Raw genomic sequence first — 23,936 nt, 5'->3', positions numbered from 1 at the left:
TCTGGAAACTTACTTCACAAGCTGCTTCCTTTCCTTATGAGGACCCTTATTTCCTACAGTATATAGGGAACAAAGCTGTAGGGAAGAATCTGGAACTAGGCACCCAAAAGCAATGAGATTCTATTACTACCAGAGCATTTTTTAAACCCCAAAGAAAGGGAGAAACTTCTTGAACTGGTGTAGCTAAAGCTCTCTAATAATGTCCCAAGATAACTGAAGGCTCTACTCCTATCTTTCAGCTAATGTGTGAGAGGAGAGATAACCAGAGGGTGGGAGTTGGTAACTTGCTTCAAACCTTTGAAAGTGTCAAGGTCATTGAAGGAGACTGAAGAGACACAACTAAATACTACACATGGTTATTTTGACCTGGATCCTTTAATTATAAGAAGCATTATTAGCCAATTGGGAAAATGTGAATGGATTAGAGTATTAGATGACAGTAATATATCAATGTTAATTTCCTGATCCTGATGGCCATTCTGTGGTTATGTAAAAAGGGTGTCTTCATTTGTAGAAAACATACACTAAGTATGGAGGGGAAGGGGCATCAGGTTAGCAACTTATTCTCAAAAGGCTCAGGGAGAAAAAGAGTTCTTAGTATTATACTTGTAACTTTCCTGTAACTGTGAGATTATTGCAAAATTAAAATGATATTTAAAACATGAGAACAGAGGATCTTGACTGATTCAGTCCATAGAGCATGTGACTCTTGACCTCAGGGTTGTGAATTCAAGCCCAACTTAGGGTGTAGAGATTACTAAAAATAAAATAAAAAATTAAAAAACATATGGATATTTTTGTTTGACATCTTCAGAACCCTTAAGAAAGATCGATAGAGGGCACACAGAGCAGTCATTATTGATGGGTAAATAAATAGCCATGATAAAATATATTGTTTGCAAGTTAAAAGGAAACATGAGAGGAAGTCAGTAAAGGAATTTGGTGGATGAAAGATTGAGTTTGGAGGAAATGGTCAGGGAAGAAAGTACTCTCTTGTGGTTTAACGGAGTTTTTTAGCTGGGGAGTCAGCCAAACACATGTTGGGGGTTGACTCCAGGCAGCTGGAGCTTCTTCAGAAGCCTAGGGAGGCTTCATCCAACTCCCCTGTGTCCACTATCCATCTGGGCAGGATGGTGATCCAGCCCAAAGAGCACTGGCCTGTAAATGAAGCATCTGGACTAAGATGACCTTTAGGATCTCTTAAATACTTAAAGGACTTTAAACACAAGAATAAAATGGATAAAACATGTGTAACATATGAAGAAATAGATGAAAAAGAATGAAAATGTAGTTCTTTTCATTTGAAAATGTAAGATCTTTTTACTTGAGATACCCTTCTAACTAAAGGGGTGGCTCCTGCCCCCCATCTCTCCTTCCACCCCTCCTGTAGAAAGAGCAAACTTAACAACCTCTTCCTTAAGGTGAACTGCATAAAGAGCACTCTCTGTCTTCTCAAATCTTAGGTAACAGGAAGAGTCCCCTTAAAATAGAAGTTTCTATTTTATGATTTCTAAAATACTCTGATGCATCATTGCAGAAATATTACAGTATGTTTTCTGATCTGAGTGTCAGAATAAATTTACACTGAAATATTACAGTGTTAGAAGTACCTATCACTTTTCTTTTGGCTTCAAATGAGTTTGTGTATAGCGTGCCTGATTTTTTCATTGACCCATAATTTATTTAGAATAAATACATTTACAAACATGGTACTATTTAATCCCTATCTTTGTTACAGATTTCTCTCAATTGTATTGTAATCAGATAACTAAATTTTGTGTAATATCTATTATTTGAAATGTGTTGAGCCTTGAGTTACTATCTAGTATATGGTTAGTTTTTGTAAATGTTATGAAAATCTGGAAAGAATAAGGGTTCTCTAATTGTCAGGGAGGGACAGGGTCCTATATATGTTTCTTAAGTTTAGCTTATTTAAGTATATTCAGATTTTCTATGTCACTACTAATTTTTCAAATGCTTCATCTATCAATACCGGAGCAAAATGTAGTAAAATCTTATACTATGGGGAAATTCCTGACAATTTCTCCTGGTCATGTTTTACATATTTTGATTCTACTTTATTAGATGCATACTGGTTTAGAATTTTTATTTCCTCCTGGTAAGTTGAACTATTTTCATTATCGAGTGGCACTCTTTACTGTAATGCATTTTTTTTTCTTAAAATCTATTTGTCTCATGTTAAGACAGCAATCTCTAGCTTTTTTTTTTTTTTTTTTTTTGAGTATTTGCCTGGCACATCTTTTAATTTATGTTTACTCTCAACCTTTCAATGCCCTGTGTTTTAGGTGTATCTCATAAACAAGCTGGATTTTGTTTTTTAGTCAGTATTTACCCAGCTACATTTACTACATAAACAATGGACAGTATTTAGGTCACAAACAATCCTTATAGGAAAGGTTAACTTGAACAGTTTCCAACCAACAGTTGCACTCAAGATTCTGCTGCCAGGGAGGACCAAGCAGATGTCAAGCACCATTTACGAAAAGGGGCCTGAAAGTCACATATCCCAACTGGAGGTGCCATATATCACCTGTGCATTGGCAGGGCAGTTGTCTGCCTCTGTAGAGAGAGATCTGTTCTGTCGTTGCCCACCAGGTTCAGAGATAGCCATTTGAACTACTAGATGTGGACAGAAGGGGTACAAAATCTATCCTTAATAAATATTCCTGATGCTTGTTAACACTAAATGATCACTAAGACCACAGTATTGAGGGGAAATACATTGTACCATTTTATTCCCGTAGTGCCTCATACATATTTAATGTTCAGGGATTTCTTATAGTCTGTAAAATCATTTTCAAGCTTTCCTTAAACTACACCTGAAGAGTAATCTATGTGTTCTCTTAATGCTTTCTGCTAAAATAGGTTTTTGTGATTATTTCTACAAAATTACTTTTTCTTTTTTTTTTACTCCTACTCTGCCACTGGCTTTCTTGTGTCACTTTTTTTTTTTCTTTTCAAATTCAGTCAGAGAAGATAAAAGTACTTATAAAATAGTTTCTTAACCAGAGGTAGAACTACAAAACTGCTTGAAGCTTACAGTTAAACTGAAGTAGGACTTTGGTGCAATCCAGCATCAGGAAAACAACTATAAAATGATGGCAAATAAGCAGCTGGTAGGTGACAGGTATTGGGCTAAGATACATGTGTGTATGTGATTTCCACTTAACTATGAAAATTCAAGTCCCAGAGAGGTTAAGTAACTGGCCCAACACCACACAGCCAGTGACAGGTAGAGCCAAGATTCAACTCCAGTGTCTCTGAATCCATAGTGATGAAAAGTGAGTCCTGGAGTGAAACTACTGGAATCCATGTTCCAGTTCCACCACTTAAAAACTATGTGGCGATGGGCAAGTTATTCAATTCCCTCTTATATCTCACTTTCCTCATCTATAGAATGGAAATACCAACATCATATGCATAGGATTTAATGGGATGATATGAAATGATGCTCAGAATAGAACCTGGCACATAGAGAAGGCTCAAAAACTATTAGTCATTATAGTTTAAGGGAACATTTTGAGGCTTCATATCAGTGGGTGATATTACTAGTCAGATTCCCAAGTTTCTTTTTTTGAGAGAGAGCACACTCGAGCCTGTGCACATGTGAGGGGAGGTGCAGAGGGAGACGGAGAGAGAGAATCCCTAGCAGACTCCCCACTGAGTGCAGAGCCCAATACAGGACTGGATCTCAAAACCCTGAGATGGTGACCTCAGCTGAAATTGAGAGAGTCTGTTGTTTAACCCACTAAGACACCCAGGTGCCCAGATTCCAAAGCTTCTTTAACAATATGTTTATCTGCTTCTCACTCTCTTCTTCACACACTCTTCTCAGCCATCAAACTGATTCACTGATATCCCAGTGACCTCACTATTGGCTGCCATCTGGCTTCCCTCCAGCTGTTATGGCCCAAGTGAGACGGTGCCTTATTTCCTCCATGAGTGTTTGATTTTCCCCACTTTCATAGCACTTTGTATTTATTTATAATTGATAGTTCTTTTTTTCCACCATATTGAGGTTGAGTGAGACACTCTTTAGATATCCGGTTATGGTATCAAGTGGGCAGTTGATTCACACGCCCAAAGGGAGGACATACAGGAAGTCCTCAACCTATAAATGGTATTAAAGACTCTGAAATGTAGAGGCCAAAATGAGAAGTCAGCAAAGAGGCTAAAAAGAAGCAGAGAGCATGATAAGAAAAACTCGTGGTGAAAGTGATATTGCCAAAAACAACAGAAGGTTGTTTGAAGGAGAGAGTAGCCAGCTGTTGAATGTCAAGTAAGATATGTACAATGAAGAGACCAGAGGAATTAGCCACATGAAGATCATGGCAAGAGTAGCTTATGGAAGGAATGAGAACCAAAGCCCAAGAGGAGTGAATTGAAGGAGAATGTGCAGTCAGAAAGTAGGAACAGCAGCCATTTGTGACTCAAGATACTTTGCTAGTGATGAAGGTCCAAGTGATCCAAGGGAAACAGGTGAACTGAGAATATGGAGGTCTCGAGAAGCTTCTTGTTTAAAAGAAGGCACTGGAGCATATTCTTTCCTGATGCATATGCTCCAGGAGATGTAGAAATAGCTGCAGACAGAAAGGCCACTGAGCTGGTGACAGGCTAGATTCAGAGCATTCAGGAAGAGGATGGTCTTTCATGGGAACACAGATGGTCCCTTCACTAGGGACAGAGGGAAAGCCAAGTAGGTGGGGCAGTTTGGGCACTGAGAAGATAGGGAATATCTACGTGTTTGTTTCTATTTCTCATTGAGATATTAGGTAAAGTCATCAGCTGAGAGGGAGGGTGGGGCTTAGCAAGTTTGAGAGTAAAGAATAAGGAAGAAAGTGTGAAATAGTTAACTTGAACAGTAAAAAATAACCATACCAGAGAAGTATAGTAGGACCATGGGCAGTGCTGAGTGCTATTTTAAATTGCAGTCGTTAATAATTTTAATGAGACCTGTTGGCAGAATTGAGTGTTTTTCTCCTGGAATGCTCTTTCATTCAGGTACAGGCTTAAGTAAATGGGCTTCTGGGTTTAACCCTTACAACTTTGCCAGAGGAGTTTGACACAGCAAGAGGGGAGCAAAAAGGCCAAGGGTGTTTGCAAGATAGTGATTATAATAATGGACCATGAAACATAATGAAGGAAAAGTGGGAAGTGGGGACATGAGGACACATGGTGACAGGCCAAAGGATTGCAAGGTAACCATGAAGTAGAAGAATAGCTGGAGTAACTGTGGCGAAGAGTATAAAGGAATGGTTGAGGAGTGTAAGGCTTGATATCAATTTGTGGTTATTGGTGCTGAGGAGGTCAAGGGTATGACCACAGGAGCGGGGAACTGAGGAGGGTAAAGAAAATGATCATTGGATATGAGACAGTCCAAAGTCAGAGACACCAAGAATACTGATGCCACGAGAATGATAACAGGAGTCAGGTGTGGGAGAAAGAGCATGCGAGTTACCGAAGTCATCCGTGAGTGGGGGCGTGACAGTGTTTGCTAAATGTTAGCAAAAGCAAAGCTTGGGTTTCTGGAGGTAACTGAGGTGACGAGGGATGTGAGGCACCCTGAGATCGGTCCTGATCATCTCCAGGCAGAAGGTGGGAAATCTGTTCAAGCTGGACACCCTGGGGCCCTCAGGCTGCCGATCTCCCCAGCACAGGACCTGTGGTTGAGTTTAAGCTCCGACAGCCACTAGCTGTGTGAGTTTGCAAAAGTCAACCTACTTATTCTCATCCATCAAGTAGAGATAAATGTTCAATGACTTGCCTCGTTCACAAGGATCATTTGAGATAATGAATGTAAAAGGATTTCGTAAGCTCTGAAGTACCATTAAAAAGTGAGTTAAAATTTAAAATATCCATCTTAACATTATAATTTCTAGCCTCTAAACTAGAGCAAGATAAATTACTTACTCTTCTTTTTGTCTGCCACAATACCTAACCTGGATGCTTGTGTTCTAGAGATTGCAATGTTGAATAGTATTGAACAGAAAAGCTTATAAAATGAATTAGAGCCTGTGATTAATGCCTTCAGTGTTATTGTCAGCGTTACCATCAGCACTGTCTAGCAGTAATGCTTTAAAAATTCTGAAGGAAAAAAAAAAGAAAACTGATTTTTCTTTTCAGCAAATCCACTGAAGTGAAGAATAAAGAAGCATTTTTTAAGGCTAAAGTCCTAAAAATATTTATGCATTTTGACCCAACAATTCCATTCTCACAAACTTTTAAAATCTTTTAATTCAGTTCAACATGTATACAGAAAAGTACAAAAGTCACAAACGCACATATGGCTTTTCACAGAGGGAACACACTCAGGTAATCGGCCTCACTCATAGAAATTGGAAGCCAGAAAACATTCCCCTGGATGAAAAACCTGTGTTCCTGAGGACATTTGCTCAGTGTTATAGCAAAAAAAAAAAAAAAAAAAAAAAAAAGCTAAATGTTAGGTGAAGGAATGACTCGGTCAGTGCTGGCACATAAATTCAGTGGAACAGCATGGAGGCATTAAAAATGACAGTTTTGAACTGGAGAAGGAAATTCACCAAACTCGAATGCCCTGGAGTCAGGCCACCAGGTGGATCCAAGAAGCAGCCTGCTCTAAAATGATGTGAGGGGGCAGCCCGGGTGGCTCATCGGTTTGGTGCCGTCTTCAGTCCAGGGTGTGATCCTGGAGTCCCGGGATCGAGTCCCTTGTTGGGCTCCCTGCATGGAGCCTGCTTCTCCCTCTGCCTGTGTCTCTGCCTCTCTCTCTCTCTCTCTCTCTCTGTGCCTCTCATGAATAAATAAATAAAATCTTAAAAAAAAAAATGATGTGAGGAAGGTGGACGCGGGGCAGTAAAGAGATGCAGAGCAGGGACCGTGGGCCGCACCCCGACCTCCACATTAAAATGCTAAAGACAGTCAAGCACTGGGGCGCCTGGGTGGCTCAGTCAGGTAAGCATCCAACTCTCAGTTTGGGCGGTTTGGGCGCAGGTCCTGATCTCAGGGTCCTGGGTGGAGCCCCACGTTGGGCTCTGCACTCAGCAGGGAGTCTGCTTAAAGAGCTGTTGTAAAGGTGAAGGGCGCAGAAAAGCACATCCCCTTCCCTGGCCTCTTCCTCCTGGTTACTTCAGTGTCCTCATTAACCTGATTTCTGACTTCGTATCCCACTCTTCTTTCCCCCCTTGTTCTCCAGACTCCAGCCACACTAGCCTTCTTGATATTTCTCCAACATGTTTTAGCCTTGGGACTCCCTGGCATTGGCCTCAAAGGACACCTCTCAAAGGACACCTCTCAGGGGACTGTCCAGCCCCTCACCTGTCTCTCTCTCTCTCTCTCTCCCTCCCTCCCTCCCTCCCTCCCTCCCGGATTTACTGTTCTCCATTGCACATAGCACTGCCTGACATTTTATTGTCTGTGTATTTTTTAAGTTATGTTTATTCTCTACCCTAGAAGGCAAGCTCTATGAAGGCAGGAACTGACTTAACTTGTTTAATGCTCTGCTCCCAGTCCCCAGAAGGCACCTGGCAGATAATCGACATTCAGGAAATATTAAATACTGTTGAGTGTTCAAGGTAGAGCCATTGCGTCTTATTTTTCCCCTAAATCTCAAAAGTACAATGTTTGTGTAATAAATGATTTAAAAAGACATTTCTGTGGGCGACCCGAATGTGTAAAACTCCTCTTTGTCCCCTCTAACTTGTGTGGCAGGTCAGCCATGCAGAAGCTGGGAGCAGAGGTATTTGAGAAGGTCTACGACTACCTCAAGAGAGCAAGGCGCCAGAAGGCCAGTGAAGCCGAGATCCGGGCAGCTCTAGAAACAGTGGTGCCTCACGCCAGTGACTGTTTTGAGGTTGACCAGCTCCTGTACTTCGAGGAGCAGTTGCTGATCACAGTGGGTCGAGGGCCCACACCCCAGAACCCTCACCAACATCTGTCAAAAGCAAACACGTTCAAAGGGACGAGTCCTTTCGACACATAAGCTGGACTTTATTATGGGAAATGGGTGCATGGCTGGAGCTCCCATCTTCACTTTCCATTCCTTGTCAAGAGGAGTGAGTCTTGTAGAGGGTAGTAAACCTGTCTGCCTCTCCTCTGAGTCCTGGGCCAGTCAGTGCTCTATCCTCTGAGGAAAGCTTGTGGACCAAGTGTGGCTTCCTGGAAATCCAAATCCCCAGGGCTTCCACAGGGTTGGCCGAAGTACCTCCGCAAGGTACTTCTCCTTGAACATCCAGGTAGATGGCTTGGAAGAAGCCATCTACCATTTACCATTTCCACTTGGAGGACAGACTCGGTGCCTGCCTCGGGTCCCTCCCTGTGCTCTGTGGCCAGCCTGTCCCCGAAGGTCGCTGAGCACTGAGCTGCTGACCAGGCGCCACAAATATTTGTCTCAAGTGAACTGGTTTTGGCCCACTTTTGCCCTTCCCCGGCTAGCAAGCAAGATGTGCGTATATTTAAGGACTGGGACTTAAAAAAATCCAAAAAGATGTTCTCTTCTGTGATTTATTCTCCAAGTTATTCTCCAATATTCTTCAATATTCTTCAATATTCCATGGAATATTGAAGACTTTTGTTCTTAATAAATATATTTTCCCTGCTTACAGAATAAATCACCTGTTTTATCTGTTTCTTATCTAGAAGAATGTTGAGCAATGTAACACACTTATGTAATAATAATTACTGGAGCTGCTAATATTTTATTTATTTGGTGCCAATTATGTGCCACTACTGGGTTCAGTGCTTATGACTCTAAGGGCCTCATGTCACTGGATCTTTTCATGGAAAAGGAGAGGGAGAGAGAGGAGAAATTACCCCCATCCTTTACTGAACCTGCTTATTTACTCAGTAGCAGAGCTGAGGTGAGATGTCACCCCACATCTGGCTGATTCTAGCATCTGTGCTCTTAACCACTCTGCATGTGGCTTTGCAACCAAGAGGCTACGGCACACTTGCTTGAGGAGCTCCTTAATCGTACACGGGTTTAAACATACTGTTATCCTGACACTTGTTAAAACGGTGGAGAAGAATTTACTCAGGACTATTAACATAGGGGAGACAGATGGGGCTCAGTGCCAAATACAGCACAGAAAGCTGGAGATTTATTTTGTTTTATTTTTTAAAGATTTTATTTATTTATTCATGAGAGACAGAGAGAGAGAGAGGCAGAGACACAGGCAGAGGGAGAAGCAGGCTCCATGCAGGGAGCCCGACGTGGGACTCGATCCCGGGTCTCCAGGATCAGGCCCTGGGCCAAAGGCGGCGCTAAACCGCTGAGCCACCCGGGCTGCCCCAGAAAGTTGGAGATTTATAACCGGGGGTGGGATGAGGCAGGCACATCAGGGCTCAGGGGATATTCAGTTACAAAGAGAAGACATCCAGGGTAGAGGAGCTGGTCGCCAAACTGACGCACGGATGATACCGAGTTCAGCATTCTGCCTTTGGCTAACGATTGAGGCCACTGAGGCCAGCGGCCTGTTGCCTTACGATCTGTTGTGGCCGGTGCTATGGCCCCAGCACAGTGCAGTGCCTTTTAGACTAGAATTTCTTAAATCTGAGCGTCAGGATCACCGGGACAGCTTGTGAAAACAGATTCGGGACCCATCCCCAGCATTTCTGATTCAGTAGGTCTGAGTGGAGACTAAGACTTTGCGTTAACTACAAGCTCCCAGGGCATGCTGACGGTCCTGGGGTGAGAACCACCCTCAGACCACTGTTTGAGGACCCTCTTCCTGTTGCCTCTCCTCCCTGTATTTGGAGCGGTGCTTTGGTCTGCTGTGTGTGTGTGGGGGTGGTGGTGGTGGTGGTAGTGGTGGTGGTACTGATTCATCTCACTGATGTCTCTGAAGGTGGTGTGAGGACCAGGAAAGAAGGGCCCTAAAGCTTCAGGTGCCTCCCAGTGAATGCTGATTGGCAGGAAGAAGGTCAAAGTGTGACTACCTTGGCTGCAGGGAATTTGATGGGATCAGTCCAAGGACGAGGGAGCATGGTCCCCGTGTTCTATGTCTCATTCCCACTTCTGCAACCAAAGGAGCCATGGGAACCCACACCCTCTGCCATGCTCGAGAGCTTGTGAACATCACTGTTGTGTGTTCTCTCAACACCTTTACACCATGGAGAGGTGTGGAGGCCAGCACAGATCTTCACTCTGCCTCTTCCCAAAGCTAATGATGCCCCCCACCGCATGCTGGCTGGCCCGTGACAGTCATCTTGCCCACCTTAAAGCTCCTGTGTCTGGGGCAGGAAAAGCAGGCCTCAAATATGGGCTCCTTCCTGGGGGTGGAATCTGAGACCTTGCAGAATTCTGAACTTGAGCATATTGTTCAAGGCCAGATCCAGAAGCTGTGCCGGCTACGAGGGTAGAACACTGAAGGAAACCCAGGACATTTCCATCATGCTGGCAGGTAAGAGACCTCACCCCCAGGAAGAGCGCCCCCGAGCTCCCGTATCCTTTTATGACCAAACTGATTTCAGACGGATCTGGAGGAGGAGGATAGTAGCAGTGAGTTATAAAAGTTCCAAATTTCCTTACAATGATTTTCAAAACATTAGAACAGAATGCTTGTGTGAGTTGCTGGGTCAGAGTAAGAAATAGCTAGATTTTAAACAGCGTCGCGTCTACTGTCCTTCACAAACAGATGAATGTGCCGAGAACAATTCCCTGGCTTTAAGAACAGGTTACTAAGGTCATTTCCTCTTCCCATTAGGCTCCCCGTGGCTGGGGCCAATTGAACTGACAAACAAACAAACACAGATTAACAGGAGAAAAAGCATACAAACTTTATTTGATATTAATATTTTTTACATGGCATAGGGGGCTCTCTAGTAAGAAGTGACAACCCCAAAGAAACAAGTAGGCCTGAGAGCTTATATACCATTTTGACAAAAGTGATAAATTTGTGGAGAAGTGATAAGACAGAGGATGGAGATTTAAGCTCCAAGGGAAGTAAATTGTGGGACAGTGACTAGGAACTATATGGAGGAAACTAATGGAAAATGGGGGTTATTTTAGTATGTTTGTTGACACCCCATTTTCAATGATAAGAATATGCTTTCCTGGGGCACTTTTCTTGTGGCAAATTTATGCTTTCAGGTAGAAGGGGGGAAAGCAGAACTCTTCCTACATCTCCCATTTCTCACTTGCTTTCATCTTCAAATAATCTTTATGCCAAAATGGCTTATTTTGGGGTGCTAGATCCTGATCCCCATGATGCTTAGAAAGACAGATATAGGCTGAAAACATCTTATCCTCCTGAGATTTGTGCTGTACATCATACCAGGCTTTCAAAAAAGGGAAAGGCAGGGGGAAGTGCCATTTTGGATCACGGCCCCATGCCTTACAAAAGAAACTCCTTTTGGATCCACCTTCCATTTGGTCTGCTGGGAGTGAGGGTAGTGGTGCCAGATTGAAGGCAACTGGAAGAAAATCACTTTTTATTATTACTAGTGGGCAAGTACTTTCTCCTTCAGCCAGACTCAGTCTGGCTTTGGGGCGACTCCAGGGTTGGTATTAATCACTAAGCAAACTGTGAGATGGTGGGTGGGAACTGGCTGGGGGATTAAGGAAGTCAGAAGATGCTGTTATGAAACCCTCACAGGGGTCCAAAGGGACTCCTCTGGCTTGCCGCTTTGTAAAATATATATATTTCCTTCATAAACACCAATTGACCTTTCTGCTTTCTATTTATGCAGAGGAAATGCCATCAGCTATTTTGGATAATGCGGAGATAAGGCACACACAGGAGAGTGACAGCAGTTAATTATTTAATGTATTTGGGGCTGAGGCTGCAGTGAAAGCTCTAGGTCTATTATAAAGTCCGGCCATCACAGTGGGCTCAGGATGAAGGAGGCTGACGAATCAAACAGTAGCTCCAGGGGCGAAACACCCCACTCCTCTCTCAAGATGATGGGATCACTAACTAATGTGTCAGGAGATCGGGCCAGGCCACTGAGATGATAAAGAAGCAAAAAATGAATAAATGAGGCAGAGGAAGGGGTGTGGGGGGGGCAGGAGAGGGGGCAGGCTGGGACACACAGTAAAGTGTTTTAAACTTCTGCAGGGGCATCTGGGGGGCTCGATTGGTTAAGCTTCTGACTCTTGATTTCAGCTCAGGTCATGATCTCACGTAGTGAGAGAGCCTCGAGTAGGGCTCTGCACTCTGGGCAGGGTCTGCTTGTCTCTCTCTCTCTCTCTCTCTCTCTCTCTCTCTCTAATTAATTAATTAATTAAATGCTTCTGCTGCAATCTGCATAAGGAAAAAAACACAACTTCACACCAGGTGACTTGCACGCTACACTCACTCTTGCCATTTACTATGTGACCTAGGGCAAGTCGTTTTCTCTGAGTCTCCGCCTGCCTACATCTGAGGCTGCTGTGAAGAACAGGGAAGGGAAGGTAATAGGCTCCATCACATGAAATTGGCAGTGGGGTTCAGCGTAATGCGTGGAAATGCTTTCAATCTGGAAGATGCCCTTAACTTTGGAGGAGGACTCATTAGCTTTGATCGTCAGGCTGCCTGATAGCCCATCCTTGGGAGATTCATCCCCAAAGCCTTCCTTAGGCTTCTAAGATTCAACTACTACCACGCAATCATACCCCGAGAGTAAACATTTTTAGCCATTTTCAGCCAGCTCTTGACTAGAAGTTAGCTGACAGTGGTCTAATAGCTTAATAGGGGCATGGAGAAGGCAGCTCTGGAAAGGCAAGCAAGGGGGCTCTAAGGCCAGCTCTGAGTCCTCACAATGCCTCAACACACCTCACATTTCATGACCCTGCCCATGTGACCCCCAGAACAAGCAGTGTCACCAGTGCCCTTAGGAAACTCAGTTATTCCCTAATTTCAGAAAGAAAATCAGAAATCTGCTCCAACAAATATGCCACAATAAAATAATAAAATATGATATAATATATTCATTAGGAATACCAAAGCCATTGGCATTTATGGAGAACTGAAATCTTCAAGAAGAGTATTTTCAAAGTAGACTTGTAGGGTTAGATTAGGAGACAATCTTTGAACAAGCTAGAAATTTTTTTTCTTTCAGAAATATTATGACTGTTTCTTGCTCTGAGAGATTGAGTTTTGGGTTTCAATTTACCCCTCTCCGGACCCCTGACTAGTCCTTTATGACTTCATGGGTCTTCCCACAGAGGGAGTAGATTTCCCTTGACTCTGAGTCGGGCCACAGAACTTGTTTTGGCTGAGTGATCATGCAGGAGCAGGAAACTTGCAGGGGCACTAGATTTTCTTCTCTTGTGCCTCTGCCCTCACCTGCCAGCCCGCCTGTCACAGGGGGAGGATGAGAGATGGGGAGCTGCACCACCCTCAGCCAACCTACAGAGTCAGCCCAGCCAATGATGAATAAAGCAGAACTGCTCCAGGCCATCTGCAAACTCTTGAGCCAGGAGCAAATGTTCATTGCTGTATGCTCCTCAAGTTTTGTGCTTATTCTGCTGCGTCATTATGGTACTGAGCTAACCCATATACCTGACATCACTCTCTACCATTTCTCTTAACACTTTTTGTCATGTCCTCGGGACTTCCTTTTTTTTTTTTTTTTTTTTTGCATTTGGATTTTTATAAATTTGGAGAAAAGTTTACTTCTAATGAAATGATTTAATGGTTTCTCAGAAAAAAAGTGTGGATCCTCTTTTTCAAAATGGTGAACCATGAACTCTGTCCTTCCTGGTTTTCAGCATGTTTCCGGAAGCTGCTGCACAGGAGCATGGAGCCTACCAAGACCACCTCATCTGCAGATATGGTCTAATTCTTCTTTGGATTTTACTTCAACATGTATTGAGTTCCCATCCCGTACCAGGCATGTAGGCACAGGATTTTGAATGATAAGCATCCAACAGGCAATGATTGGGAACAGCCGAAATGTCTGTCAACAGATGAATGGATAAAGGAAATGTGACATATTTATGTATATACACAATGGAGTATTAGTCAGCCTTAAAAAAGGAAGGAAATCCTGCCATTTTCTACAACATGGGTGAACCTGGAGGACATTATGTCAAGTGAAATAAGCCAGACCCAGAAAGATAACTGCAGGGTCTCACTTCTCTGTGGAATCTAAAAATGTCAAGCTCGTAAAAGCAGAGAGCAGAATAGTGGTTGCCAGGGCTGGGGTTAGGTTGTTAGATGTTGGTCAAAGGTTACAATGTTTCAGTTATATAGGACAATTAAGTTCTGGAGATCTAATGTACAGCAAGGTGACTAAATTAGAATACTGCACTACTTTCTGCTTGAAATCTGCTAAGAAAGTAGATCTTAAGTGTGTTTTTTTTTTAAGTGTTCTTACCACACAGAAAAGAATGAAAATGGTCACAATGTGAAGTGATAGATATGTTAATTAGGTTGATTATGGTAATCATTTCACGATGTATATCAAAACATCACCTTGGGGCACCTGAGTGGCTCAGTGGGTTAAGCCTCTGCCTTGGGCTCAGGTCATGATCCCCAGGTCCAGGAATCCAGCCCTGCAGGAGCACGGAGCTTTCCCTCTCCCTAGGTACCCCCACTCATGTGCTCTCTCTCACTCTCAAATAGATAAACAAAAGCTTAAAAAAAAATCACCTTGTGCACCTTAAAATATATATATATATAGTCAATTATCCTTCAATAAAGCAGCGAAAATTTCATCAGGCACTTAAGAGGGAGGAAAGATCTCACAGGCCTCAAGAACACAAACATGGAGGACGTAGCATGTGGGTTCTGGGAGTTTGAAATCTGTTTGTGCTGGTGGTTCATAAAGTGTGGGGATGATTACATCAGGTTTGAGAGGAAGGTGTAGCAGGCAGCCTCCTAGATGGCCCTGAATGATCCTCACATCTGGCATTCTTGTTTGTACATTGCAACAGGGTGGCCTGTGTGACCAATAAAATACCGTAGAAATGGTGGTGTCTCACTTCTGTGACTAGGTCACAAGACATGGATTCCATCTTGCTTTCTCTTGGATCACTCACTCTGAAGGAAGCGGCCACCATGTCTCGAGGACACCCAAGCAACTTTATGGAGACGTCTATCTGGCGTAAAATTGAGGCTTCTGCCAATAGCCAGCACCAAGTTGAGCCACCTGGGAAGCAAATTCTCCAGCCCTAGGCAAGCCATCATTTGACTGCAGCCCTTGCTGACGTCTTGACTAAAAGCATCACAAGAAACCCTGAGCCAGAACCATCCAGCTATCAGTGACCCACGGACGCTGAAGGAGTAAGTGTTCACTGTTGTGTAAATCACTCCATTTCACAGTATGATGCAGTAATAGATCACTAATAGAGCAAAGCTCAGATTTGGGCCGTTGAGTTTGTCTGCTGTGTTCTGTAGCCAGGGCCAGCCCCCTAAAGAGGTCTCAGCAAAGCGTGGCTTTTGGCTGTGTCATGGGACTGTGTGGAGGGCAGGTTTGAATGGGGTGAGGCTGGAGGCAGGGCAAGGAGGCATTTAGCTGGGGTCCAGGTGAGAAAAGGTGAAGTCAGGGCCTTGTGGAGACAACACAAGGGAACCAGGAGAACTGAGGACTGACTGGGGGGTGTCTGTGAGGACTCCTAGGTTCCTAGCATGGGTGACTGGGCCATTCACAGAGCCGGGGATGCAGGAGCTGCAGGGGGAGTGGGGAAAGAAACACCGAGTCCATTCCTCGGTGTGTTGGGTGTTCGGGGTGCTTGTGGGGTATTCAGGTGAAGAGGTCCAGGCATGAAGCTGGAGGTGTCTGTAAAGTTCTTATAATCAATGGATCCACCTAATGAACTCCAGACAACACAGCAGTGGGTATTTTAATGCTGGACCTGCAAACAACTAGAGTAGGGCTGCCTTCTGTAGAATGCCACCTCCTTTAAGGCTGCTGGATTTGATTTCAGATATGTGAGTGCCCCCCAATAATAATCGCAGCGTCTAGCCCTTTCAGTAAGCCCTATTAGTAACCCCAACTGGCTTAGCTGACAGCTCTCTGCTGGTGCCATCTCCTCCCCACTCCTCCATTGTATATCCTTCAAAGTGAGTGGTTCCTCATCTTGGCTCTGCTTTTGAAACATCTGGAAAATTTTATGAAGATCAAGTGGAATAATTTAATATTTTCTGGTAGATGGTAGATGCTGGTTGCAGTCTTCTTTCTGCCTGAAAAGTGAGACTAGACCCTTACCTTTTTCTCCCTCTCCTGGACCAAAAGGATTCTGTCGGTGAAAGGGTTTTGTGAAATGCAAAGCTTTATTCAAATGTAAATTATAACCTTTACCTTCAGGAGAAGTCAAAGATCTTTTTATTTTTAACTTTTACTATAGAAAACATCAAACTATATAAAAGTAAAGAGAATAATATAATAAGCCCTTATTATGGAACATCACTCAATTTCAGAAATAATTCACAGCCAATCCTATTTTATTTCTATTCTCACCTACTAGCGCCTCACTGGATTGTTTTTATCATAAATTTATAAATATTTCAGCATGTATCTCTGAAAGATAATCTTTTTAAAGCAGTAATACTATTATCATGCTTAAAAATGATCAATAATTGCTATCAAATATTCAGTCAATATTCACATTTCCTTACTTTTTGTTTCTTCAAATGAGGGTCCAAATGAAGCCCAATTGCTTCAACTGATAGGTCTCCTCAAACTCTTTTTATGTATAGAATCTACCTCCATCTCTTTTTTCCCCTTGTAATTCACTTATTGAAGAAACCAGGTCATTGGTCTTGTAGAGTTTCTTTCAGTCTAGATTTTATTGGTGGCATCCTCCTCATTTAAAAAAAATAAACTTAATTTTAAAAAAAGATTTATTTATTTGAGAGAGAGAGCAGGGTGAGAGGCAGAGAGAAAGCATCCCAAATAGACTCCCCACTCAGTGCTGAGCCTGACAACAACAGGGCTCAATCTCAGGACCCTGGGATCATGACCTGAGCCGAAACAAGAGTTGGATGCTCACCCGATTGGGCCATCCAGGCGCCCTTAAGCTTTATTTTTTGTAGCAGTTTTAGATTTACAGAAAAAGTTGTGAAGATAGTACAGAGAGTTCCCACATAATTCCCCCAGTTTCCCTATTATTAATATCTTACATTAGCATGGTGTGTTTGTTACAATAATTGACCGATATCCATACATTATTATTAATCAAAGTCCATACTTTATTTAGATTTTACCTTAGCTTTCATCTAACGTCCTTTTTCTGATCCAGGATCCTATCTAGGAGACCACATTATTAAATTTAGTCATCAGGAATCCTTAAGGTATGCTTTGTTGAGACAGTTTCTCAGACTTTACTCATAGTCAATGACCTGAACAGTTCTGAGGTGTGGTGGTCAGGTATTTTGTAGAATGTCCCTCCAGTGGGGTTTAATGATTTTCTCATGATTAGACCAGGGTTATGTCATTTTGGGAGGAAGACAAGTAACATGAAGTACCATATGCCTCACATCGTATCAAGGGTGCATACTGTCAACATGATTTATTACTGTTGATGTTGACCTTGACTCACCTGGCTAGACTAATGTTTGTCAGGTTCCTCCTCAAAGTCACAAAATTGCTTCCCCCACTCCTTTCCACACTGTCCTCTTTGGAAGGAAGTCATTATTTACAGCACACACTTAAGGAGTGGTCAGTTGTGGGACACCTGGGTGGCTCAGTGGTTGAGTATCTGCCTTCAGCTCAGGTTGTGATACCGGGGATCATGGGATCGAGTCCTGCATCAGGCTCCCCACAGAGAGTCTGCTTCTCTCTCTGCCTATGTCTCTGCCTCTCTCTCTGTGTCTCTCGTGAATAAATAAAGGAGTGATCAGTTATGCTCCACCTCCTGAAGGACACAGTATATGTCGAAATCATTTCAATTCTTCTGCCTGGGAGATGTCTCTTTCTGCTCATTTATTTGCTTCATTATTTTTTAAAGTAAGCTCTACACCCAACTTGGGGCTTGAACTCAAACAACCTCCAGGTGTGCTACTGACTGAGCCAGCCAGGTGCCTCTACTTGCGCATTATTTATATCAGAATGGATTTGCAGATATTTACTTTATACTATGGGTTATAATCCAATACTACTTTATTTTCTTGCTCCAATTGTTTCAGCTTTGGCCACTGAGAACTCTTTCAGTTGGTTCTTAAGTCCCTGTCCCTTTGACATACTCCTGTCAATATGGGTTTTTTTTTTTTCCATAAAAAAAAAAAAGATTTCTCACATCACAAGATGCTCCAGGTTTATCATGTATCCATTAGGTATATTTCTTGTCCCAGGGCTTGAATCAGCCATTTCTCCAAGGAGTCCAGTTCCTTTTATTAGAAAATGGTATTGGAAATCAAGCTCTGGGTACTGGGTATGCTTTTTGCTACTGGGGTATGACTGCTTCTATCCCCTCACAGCTGACTGAGGAAATTTGTGGACACTAACCCTTGTATACACACATACCTATGACTATTTTTATATGTAACCATCTGTATCTAAGTTAATCTAAACACAAATTTATACTGATGTCTCCAGCTCTAATCCACTACCACATGGATCAGTTTAGCTTCTTCCTGATATTTAAAAGATGTTCTTTTGTATTTCTTATAGAATTGTAGTTAGATCCAGATTCAAGTTCAGGTTATGACAAGAATATTTCATAGTAGATGGTGTGTTCTTCTGTCATGAGGTACATAATATCTGATTTTCTTTCAGTGATGTTAGCAGTCATTGGTGGACATTTCCTATGATCTATTACTTAAAGTTTAAAAAATAGTAAAATTATGATTGGCTATATCTTTTCTTCTTTGATTAACTGGAATACCCTATATGAACTTCCCCTCATTAACTATTTGGGAGCCCTGAGGTACAGCCCATAAAAAAAAAAAATTAAAAAAAAGACAAGATAAATGCTGAATGCTGAATCCTTTTCTTCCTCCTCCTCCTCATTATTATTTTAGGATTCAAATTGTATTTATTGAATCAACGGATTGATTATCTCAGAGACTCCCAAAATTTCTCAGCTCTCTGTAACTTAAGGTGTCAGTGAATTTTTCATGGCCTCCTTAAGCCAAAGAAATAGCTATCAATATCATTTACTAATTAGTTAGGTCCAAGTATCTTAAGAAGTGTTTATGTCCTCACAACACGGCACCTGCTTGTCACCACCTACCATCTCAAAACCTCATTCCCTGTTACACACAGATTTTCATCCCACTGCAAAAAAAAAAAAAAAAAAAAAAAACTAGCTTCACAAAGATAGGACGTCAGCAGAAAGGATGCTGCCAATCTAATATTGAATCTAATCACTGAAATCGAAGCTAGTAATGTTCCCGATGTCTGAAAGAGACTGCTAAGTTTCTGGGGAAATTTAAAGTATCTCTCTGTGCCCCTGTAAGTTGTCAGGATGCACTGGCTTGGACCCTCAGAGTTCATTTAAAATAAATAAAAAAGTATTTGTTAAAATTTTAGATTTCAAAATTTTTCTTTTATTTCTTTTTTAGTATTGAAGTATAGTGGACAATGTTGTATTAGTTTCAGGTGTACAGCACCGTGATTTGACCGGTCTATGCACACGTCCGCACACGGCAGTGCTCCCCACATCTGTCATCGCCACGTCCCTAGACTCCCATTGCCTCTATTCCCCGCGCTGTACTTTTCCCCTCCATGATTCATTTTATAACTGAAGTTGGCACCTCTTCGTTCTCTTCACCTATTTCTCCTATTCCCTCGCCTCTTCATTATTGTTCAAATGAACTCATCCTTCAGCATCTTCCGAGGCCGACCACCGAGTTACGTCTGGGTTCAGTACCACAGTGAACCTCAGCGAACCTGCAGGCGCTCTTGAGGGTCACCGCAGGGCTCAGCGATCCTCCCGCGGCCTCGCCTGCGGGAACCTCTGCCTCGGGAGGGTGGAGCGGGAGGGGGTGCGGCCGGCGCCCCCAGCGAGGCGGAGAGCAGTTCCCGAAGGGGTGGCAGGCCGGGAGGGCGGTATCGGCGACTGGCACGGTCGGTCAGGCTGAAAACGCTCCGGGCTCCGAAGCCCTTAGCTGGAGTCACTGGCTGTCGCCTTGGTGGCGCCGGGTGTTCCACGCTGCCGTAGAGGGAGCCGGACCCATCTTCAAAGGCCTCCTCCGGCAACCTGGAGAGAAAAGCGGCCCGAAGCCCTGGGAAGGGCACGACTCTCCCCGGGAGGGGGGCAGCAAGTCGCCTTCGGAGCGCCCCGCCCCGCCTGAACCTCCGCAGGCGCGGCCCCCCTCCCCCGCCCCGGGCTGCCCCCGCCCCCGCCCCGGGCCTCGGCCCCCGGCCCCGCCCGCCCCGCCGCGGCCACTGTGACCCAAGCGTTACTCGCCGGGTTCGCCAGGCGCCCGGGCCTCCGGCCACGCCCCCGCCCCGCCCCGCCCCGCCCCGCCCCGGGCCCAACCCGGACCCGGCTCCCGGCTCCCCCCGGACTCCCGCGGCCGCCGCCGCCCCGCGCCTGCAGGCCCCGCCCCGGTCGGCTGCCGCCTGCCGCCCGCCCCCTGCGCCCTCGGGACCGCGGCGCGGGGCCATGGCCGGGGCCCGCAAGCTGGAGCTGCAGGACGCCCTGGCGCTGGGGCCCGGCTGGCGGCACGCGTGCCACGCGCTGCTCTACGCGCCCGACCCCGGGCTGCTGTTCGGCCGCATCCCGCTGCGCTACGCCGTCCTGGTGAGACCCGGCGCCCCGCCCCGCCCCCTCCCCCTCCCCCTCCCTCGCCCTGCCCTCCCCTCCCCTCCCCTCCCCCCCGCTTTCCCCTCCCTCCGCCCCGGAGACCCCGGCCCCGGAGCGCCCGGCCGACCCCGCCTCCGTCCCCCGCAGATGCAGATGCGCTTCGACGGGCGCCTCGGCTTCCCCGGCGGCCTGGTCAACTTGCAGGACGGCTCCCTGGAGGCCGGGCTGAGGCGCGAGCTGAGCGAGGAGCTGGGCGAGGCGGCGGCCCACGTGCCCCTGGAGCGCGCCGACTACCGCAGCTCGCACGCCGCGCCCGGGCCGCGGGTGGTCGCCCACTTCTACGCCAAGCAGCTGACGCTCGAGCAGCTGCTGGCGGTGGAGAAGGGCGCCCCGCGCGCCAAGGACCACGGGCTGGAGGTGGGCCCGCCCCGCCCCTGGAAGCCGGGTCGCCGGGCCCTTGGGCCCCCTGCCCCACGGAGGCCTCACCCTTCTCCCCTTTTCGCCGGCCTCTGCGGTGGTTTTTCTAGAACACACCCAACCCATCCACATCTCTCTCGTCCCCGTTGATTCAGCCAAGCCTTGCTCCCTAGGCCCCTGACTTTCTTGGGTAGAAGATGTGGCCACTTATGGGGGCGGGGCCGGGGGGGTACTAACCACTTTGTGGTTAGGCTAGGAGAGTAGGGGAGTGGACTGTACACGGCGAGGGTTCTCAAACGTTGGCAGGTATCAGGATCATCTGGGAAGCTGATTACTGACCCCACTCCCAGAATTTCTGGCTCGGAAGGGGAAGGAGGGAAGGACCTGGGACTTTGCATCTTTCAAAAGTTCCTAAATGATGCTGATATGACTGATCTGTTGTATTTTTTGAGAACTACTGGTGCAAGGCCAAGCGTGCATCCTGGAGGCAAGAGCCGCTAAAGGTTTAGTGCTGTGGGAGGGATTAGCATTTCTGAAACTGGATAGCGTGGTCATTTGTCTGCGGAGAGCTGGGCCCACTGGGTATAAGATCTAAGTCCTCAGGCCTGGTTCTGCTGGACTGATCTGGGATGAGACCCCTGATCTGGAAAGATCTGTCTAGGATGAGCTACCGATCTCACCGTCACCTGTCTCCCTTCCTTTCACAGGTGCTAGGCCTGGTACGGGTGCCCCTGTATACCTTGCGGGATGGTGTGGGAGGCCTGCCTGCCTTCCTGGAAAATTCCTTTATTGGAGCTGCAAAGGAGCAGCTGCTGGAAGCCCTTCAGGATTTAGAACTGGTGGAACCTGGTTCTCTTACAGCCCATAAGATCTCCCTCCCTCACTAGAGGCAGCCCTCTGTGGAGCCGTGGAACCTGAGATGAGGTCCTTGGGACAAAGGAGAGGAGGAGGGAACAGGGAATGTTTTCTCTTCTGGGCTTGATAGATGATAACAGATTAAAAGCAGTATGTGCAGTATGTCTGAATGGAGCCCCCCCCCCCCCCCCCCCGGAAGCTCTCCACATCCAGAGCAAAAACCTGCAGCTCATCCCAGGGACCCTGGCAAATCCTCAGAGCCTGCCCCCTCTCTGTCCATTTGCACACGCACAGCATGGTAGCCCCCGGACATAGGAATGTCCAGCCTATACCCACGTACAAGCTGACACCTCCCCATAACCACCACATGCAATTTAACCAGGAAGTGGCATGTGTGAGGTATAGCTTGTCATCAGAGCCACATCCTTGTTAGCGAGGAGAGAGAAGCAACACGGTCGCTTTACCCACTGAACATGGTCACATCCTTGCCTGGGTGTTGACAGAAGCAATATACCCCTGGAAGGTGGGTAGAGAATCCTAACCAACCTGCTGTCTTCTGAAACTGAGCAGAAGGGTGAGAAAAATGGCTTGGTCTCCTTGGATTTGAGACTTCAGGGTCCTGGTACATCTCCAAAGCTGTCATCTGGGACCCCTTAGATGGGACATCGGAAGGGAATGGACCCAGCCCTAGCCTACCTCTGTCCTCACAAAAAGAGTCTGCCAGCAAAGAGGGCTTGTAGCTGAGCCTCAGAGCCCTTCGGTTTTTTCACCAAATAATCAGTATGAGGTACTGGAGATCTGGGGACAAAAGAGTCATAGGTCTTGCTCTCCACAGGGTTAAAGGGCTAAACGGCAAATTTCAGGCTTCGTGGGCCGCGTGGTCTTTGTAGCATCTGCTCAGCTCTTTCATTTCAGAAGTAGCAACGAACAATAATGGGCATAGCTGTGTTCCAGTAAAACTTCATAAAAGGAGGTGGCCAGCCCGAGGGTGATAGTATGCCAACGCTTGCTCTAGAACGGACGATAAGTAATCAATTTAATTATGATGCCTATTTACTTGTTTCATTTATGTCAGTGTTAAGAAAGAAATAAAAGATTGATACAGGCCTTGCCTTGACATTTTTTACTTTTTGCTAAGGTGGTCTCGAAGGGAAGGCCCTCTGTGAAGAGCATGTAAGCTGAACGATAGGAAGTACCAGGTAGGAGTGTGGGAAGAATATTCTAGATATGCTAGGTGGTAGCATGTGTTAAGATTCTGAGGAAGGATCTTGGCAGATTATCCCACATCAAGGGTAGGGAAATTAAACTCCATTTCTCAATTGGGGTGGCAGAGAGATAAGCAGAGAATTTGCAGTCCTCTTTACCAGAGCATGGTCTAGAAATGGAAAGAGGCCAGTGTAATTAGGCTCTAGTAAGCAAGGGGAGAGGACGCTGGAGAGGTAGGCAGGAGCCAGATGGCACAGAGCCTCACGAGGCATGGTCAGGGGCTCTGGTGTGTGCAGTGTGACCTGGAAGGGGGCAGGAGAGGGTGTAGATGAGGGAGGCTGCCATAGTAGCTTACATGGGAGATGTGGTGGTCCGAGCCACGGTAGCGGAAGAGGTAGAGAAGCAGATGCATTTGAGAGAGCTATTGGTGTCACTAAGTGGCACTCGGATGGATTGAGTGTGGGGTGAAGTGAGGGAAAAGAGGATTCAAGTATGACTTTTCAGTTGTGTCTTAAGTCATGCAAGGGTGGGAGTGGAGAAGCTTCTACAGGGGGTAGAATCAAGGTCATTCTGGGCATGTTGAGACAAAAATTTGTGAGTCGTCTGTATAAAGAGGGTACAGCAACTTGGTAGATGAGGTCAGGCAGGGCGAGAAAGAAGAGAAGAGGGCTCAGGATGGGGCCCCGAGGAAGCCCGGGTCTCAGGGTTCAGGATGAGGAGCAGGCCACATTGCAGATGACCGGCAGTCGAGAGGAAGCTGCTTGAAGAAAGCGAACTCTGCTAAGTGCTTATGAGAGTTTTGGTAAAAGGAGGGCAGAACTGTCCATTGGATTTAGTAACAGGTTTT

General features: G+C 45.5%; 3 protein-coding genes across 22 annotated transcripts in view; 2 read left to right on the top strand and 1 right to left on the bottom strand.

Moving 5' to 3' along the window:
• Positions 1-20,074, top strand: part of NEK11 (NIMA related kinase 11) — a 256,069-nt gene extending 235,995 nt beyond the window's left edge. For 11 of the 18 annotated variants that reach the window (XM_077865206.1, XM_077865224.1, XM_077865204.1 and 8 more), the window contains one exon: positions 7,708-8,507. In XM_077865206.1, the coding sequence (XP_077721332.1) occupies positions 7,708-7,978 (271 nt within the window). In that variant the 3' untranslated portion in view covers positions 7,979-8,507. Of the gene's footprint in view, positions 1-7,449; positions 7,572-7,707; positions 8,508-13,687; positions 14,280-14,854 lie in introns of those variants that run through there. The other 7 variants (XM_077865219.1, XM_077865217.1, XM_077865213.1 and 4 more) reach the window with 6 other exon arrangements.
• On the bottom strand, positions 19,387-21,316 carry LOC144293907 (uncharacterized). Of its 3 annotated transcripts, none has more exons than XR_013361268.1 (2): positions 21,098-21,316; positions 19,387-20,062 (listed from the first exon to the last, which is right to left on the bottom strand). XR_013361268.1 is itself a non-coding variant. In XM_077865230.1 (2 exons), the coding sequence occupies exons 1-2, from the start codon at positions 20,470-20,472 to the stop codon at positions 19,744-19,746; spliced, it is 441 nt and encodes a 146-aa protein (XP_077721356.1). In that variant the 5' UTR covers positions 20,473-20,487; the 3' UTR covers positions 19,387-19,743. The 3 variants fall into 3 exon arrangements, 1 of the variants encoding a protein (XP_077721356.1); XR_013361267.1 differs by lacking the exon at positions 21,098-21,316 and adding an exon at positions 20,739-21,027; XM_077865230.1 differs by lacking the exon at positions 21,098-21,316 and adding an exon at positions 20,351-20,487.
• NUDT16 (nudix hydrolase 16) lies at positions 20,421-22,990 on the top strand. The gene is made up of 3 exons (XM_077865228.1): positions 20,421-20,608; positions 20,759-21,028; positions 21,736-22,990. Exons 1-3 carry the CDS (start codon positions 20,471-20,473, stop codon positions 21,913-21,915), a joined length of 588 nt encoding a protein of 195 aa, XP_077721354.1. The 5' UTR covers positions 20,421-20,470; the 3' UTR covers positions 21,916-22,990.
• The last annotated feature ends 946 nt before the right edge of the window (positions 22,991-23,936 follow it).

The sequence above is a fragment of the Canis aureus genome, chromosome 22 (genome assembly GCF_053574225.1).
Source record: "Canis aureus isolate CA01 chromosome 22, VMU_Caureus_v.1.0, whole genome shotgun sequence".
NCBI lineage: Eukaryota > Metazoa > Chordata > Mammalia > Carnivora > Canidae > Canis > Canis aureus.
This window is presented reverse-complemented; position numbering and strand designations above follow the sequence as displayed.